Source organism: Benincasa hispida, chromosome 3 (genome assembly GCF_027475165.1).
Source record: "Benincasa hispida cultivar pf3 chromosome 3, pf3_genome.v1.1, whole genome shotgun sequence".
NCBI classification, from domain to species: domain Eukaryota; kingdom Viridiplantae; phylum Streptophyta; class Magnoliopsida; order Cucurbitales; family Cucurbitaceae; genus Benincasa; species Benincasa hispida.
Window position 1 is genome coordinate 19,962,505 of NC_143480.1, and position 3,885 is coordinate 19,966,389.

The 3,885-nt window shown below is 27.0% G+C and overlaps 1 protein-coding gene across 1 annotated transcript; it reads left to right on the plus strand.

The window, feature by feature from the left end:
- The first annotated feature begins 292 nt into the window (after positions 1 to 292).
- On the plus strand, positions 293 to 1,222 carry LOC150037114 (heavy metal-associated isoprenylated plant protein 2-like). The gene is made up of 2 exons (XM_090312360.1): positions 293 to 679; positions 747 to 1,222. The coding sequence occupies exons 1-2, from the start codon at positions 592 to 594 to the stop codon at positions 1,043 to 1,045; spliced, it is 387 nt and encodes a 128-aa protein (XP_090168486.1). The 5' UTR covers positions 293 to 591; the 3' UTR covers positions 1,046 to 1,222.
- Positions 1,223 to 3,885: the final 2,663 nt, after the last annotated feature.

Here is a 3,885-nt window from a genome sequence, read left to right on the forward strand (position 1 = left end):
ATATAAATTTATTGAACAAAAATCCAGACTTAGAACTACATGACAATAACCTAAAACAATATGGTAGATCAGTGATTCAATTTTTTTGTTATGTGTCACCTACCACACCATTACCTATCTCAATTTCTATCAAATTTCTAAAGAATTTCTAAAGAATCTCCACTCAAAGGTAATTTTAAAATGTTTATGAAAATTTAAGAGTAATGTTGCAACTTTTGAAAATATAGAGGTATTTTTTAAAACAAATAATAAAATTCAAAGATATTTTTATAATCTATCCTAAATAAAATTCAATCAAAAACAAAAAAATTTCATATGTACAAATAAAAGATGAAAAAACTCTACCCTCTTTAAAAAAATATTGGATTAGTTTTTTTATTGTCGATTAATTTATTTCTATAATATGATATCAGAGTCTCTAATAGAACCATAGAGAGACCTCAAAATTAATTAATATTGAAATATAACCATATAGGCAAAGAAGATTCAAAGGCTTTATAAAAACGTTATCCCATCCATGTAAATAGCTTCCATGTCTATATAATTTCACGAACATCCCAAGGCAGCTCCATTATTGTTTCCTAATTTCCCATGGCGCAAACCAAAACCGTTCTGAAACTTGATATTGCATGCCAGAAATGCAAGACCAAAGTCCTTAAAGCTGTTACTTCCATAGAAGGTACCTTCTTCTTCTTCTATGAATTACATGCAATTTTTTTGAATTTGTTAATTAATTTTGGTTATAGGCGTGGACAAGGTTGAGACAGACGAAGCCAAGGGGACTTTATCCGTGACCGGCACGGCGGATCCGGTCGACATAGTTAAACGTACGAGGAAGGCGATTTCTTGCGCCGGCAAGATTGTTGATGTCGTGAGCATTGGACCGCCACCCAAACCGGAGGAAAAGAAACCGGACGATAAAAAACCAGATGATAAGAAGCCCGCCCCGCCCCCTTGTCCTTGCCCATGCCCGCCCTACCCGCCTTATTCTGGATCATACGTCGTCGTACCTTGTGAAACTAATCCTTCTTGCTCTATTCTTTAGTCTATAATACAAATTAGTTGAGAATTGTTTAAACAATTAATGTGTGATTGATACGTTTGTAAAATAATTTTAATTTTGGGATGATTTTTCTTGTTTAATAGTAGGAAGACCATTTCATTTTGTGATTTTCGTAATTATATTGGTACTAAATAATGAAGAAAGGACAATTTTTGTTCACATTTTAATAATGTCAAGATTTTTGAACTTCTATGCCGTGTCTCTCTAAATGATATTTTCTTAATGGTTTTTTTTTTTCTTTTAAAAAAGAAGAAATTTTCCTTAATGTAATTACTTAACGTAGTGGGGATATTGACCATTTCATAAGAAGTGAGATGATTATTTATTAATAAAAGTTGGAATATAGTTAGCATAGTAATAGATTCTCGTTTTGTAGCGCACCATCCGGCCGGTCAGGTGGTCTTTTTTTCTTTTTTTCTTTTTTTTTTTTTTTATAAGGAAAAAGAGAAATGAAAATTTGTCAGAAATAACCCTTTAGAATTTTAGTACACTTTTTGAAAATTCATAAAAAAATAGTTTTTCTTCTTCTATATCGGGCCACCGGGATTAGTTAAAAAATTAACTTTGCTAACATTGAAATTTGGTAATTTTTTTTATGTAATCCAAATCTTATATTATTTACAAATTTTCTCCAAATTCAGTTATGTTTACAAAATATTATATCAAATTATTATGTAATTTTTCAAATCTTTACCACAATTTATATTTTTCACAATTATATGAATTTCTAAAATTCCAAATGAGTTTTCCAATTATCAAAATAGATTCTCTAAATTGATTCAACATTTTTAAATTTTGGAAAGATCAAATTTTACAAAAAAAAAATTGAGTAAGATTTGGAATATATGTAGAATCTTGGTATTAATCCTACTCAAGATTCTAACCGAGAAAATTCAAATATATGAATTTCAGTATTAATTATGCTTCTGAGATGCAAATAATCTCGATGTATAATCTGGCGAGATGTACCAAGAAAGTCCAAACAATCGATAAATTGAAAAAAGTTGATTTTTTAACGAAAATCTCATGGTCGATCTCGTCCGAGATGGACCGAGAAAATCCATATTTTTATGAGTTAAAAAAAAGATGTTAATTGTATAAGGCAAAAACTTAAACGAGCTATTTCTGACAATTTTCCAAGAGGAATGTGTATAATAACAATAACTACATTGTTTCATGGGCAATTTTTGTTCTTAGTACATAATGCATTAATTAAGGTGGGTTTAATAATTATTTAGTTTTTAATTTTTAAAATTATATATCTATTTTCTTCTCAATATTTAATCATGATATTCATCTTTTTGGTGTAATAGTTGATTTTTTCTAAAAAATTCTAAAAACGATAATAAGATTTTAAAAGACTACTTTTTTTAGTTTTTAAAACTTGACTTGAATTTTGAAAACACTCTTAAAATGTTGACAACAAAATAAAGAAATTAATCGGTGCAAATAGTGTTTATAAGTTTAGTTTTCAAAAAAAAAAATTAGTTGGTTATCAAAAAAACTAGGTAGACCTATACGACTATTAAAATATATGCAAAAGTTTTCGGTCTAAATCTAATTTTTTATAGTTGAAGTAATTTAACGTAGTGATACTGACATGCTTCCATCCCTAGAAGGTTAGAGGTTCAATCCCCCACTCCGATATTGTTGTACTAAAAAAATCTAATTTTTTATCTTTTACCAATTTAAGTATACATCGACTATTAAAAGATATGTTTTCAATTCAAAAGCCAGAGTTTGGATCTTAAATTGTTGTGAAACTAGATTAAGAAAAATCAAGGCCCCATTTGATAACTATTTTATTTTTTGTTTTTATTTTTAAAAATTAAGTTTATATCATCCACATTTCTTACCATGACTTGCATCTTTATTTTAAGTATAATGGTTTAATTCTTAGTCAAATTCTAAAAATAATAACTTTTTGAAAGTTGTTTTTTTAGTTCCCAAAATTTAGTTTAGTTTTTTAAATCATTGATGAAAAGTAGATAACAAAAGAAGAAATTTGAAATTAAAAATAGTATTCATAAACTTAATTTTCAAAAAATAAAAAATAAAAACCAAGATGGTTACCAAAACAAACCCAAAATTTTCGTTTCTCAATTTTTTTGTCTTTCAGTACATTAAGTTGGTCAATATATTGTTTTTTAAGTCAAATAAACTATCATCACTTGATGGCAACATGATATATATTGATATTATTTTTCTTCATTTGTCTGAAAGTGGTATGTTAGATGTAGAAAAGATAAGGATATGTTCAAAGCTAATTGTGGCCGTCTGATTTTGGAATATATTTATTTTCTGAAGTTTACAGAATCCAAATATTGCATAAAGTCTTTGTAAAACTAGTATAATCTACGTCAATCTCATATTCAAAGAGAACATAAAACACAACTAAAAAGGTCAGTTGAATGCTATGTTTAAAAGAAATGAAATATTAAGACCTCGTTTTATAACGATTTGATTTTAAAATTTTTGTTTTTAAGATAAAGCCTATAGATACTATTTTCACATCCAAATTTCTTTCTTTGTTATCAACTTTTTACTAATGGTTTAGAAAATCAAGTCAAATTTTGAAAACTAAAAAAAAAAGTAGTTTTTAAAATTTTGTTTTTGTTTTTGAATTTGGCTAAGAATCATTGTACTTAAAAAGATGCAAACCATGATAAGAAATTGATAGAAAATAGGCTTAATTTAAAAATAAAAAAAAACCAAAAACCAAAAATCAAATAGTTACAAAACGAGACCTAAAAAAATGTTAAAATATTATTTTGGTTTTTATACTTCGAGCTTCCTTCTTTTTTGATATACTTTTAAATATC

Bases quoted from the DNA above. Each gene is read 5' to 3' on its own strand.
- LOC150037114 (XM_090312360.1), top strand. From the start codon at position 592: ATGGCGCAAACCAAAACCGTTCTGAAACTTGATATTGCATGCCAGAAA. The intron at 680-746 runs GTACCTTCTTCT...TTTTGGTTATAG, and splicing joins AGCTGTTACTTCCATAGAAG to GCGTGGACAAGGTTGAGACA.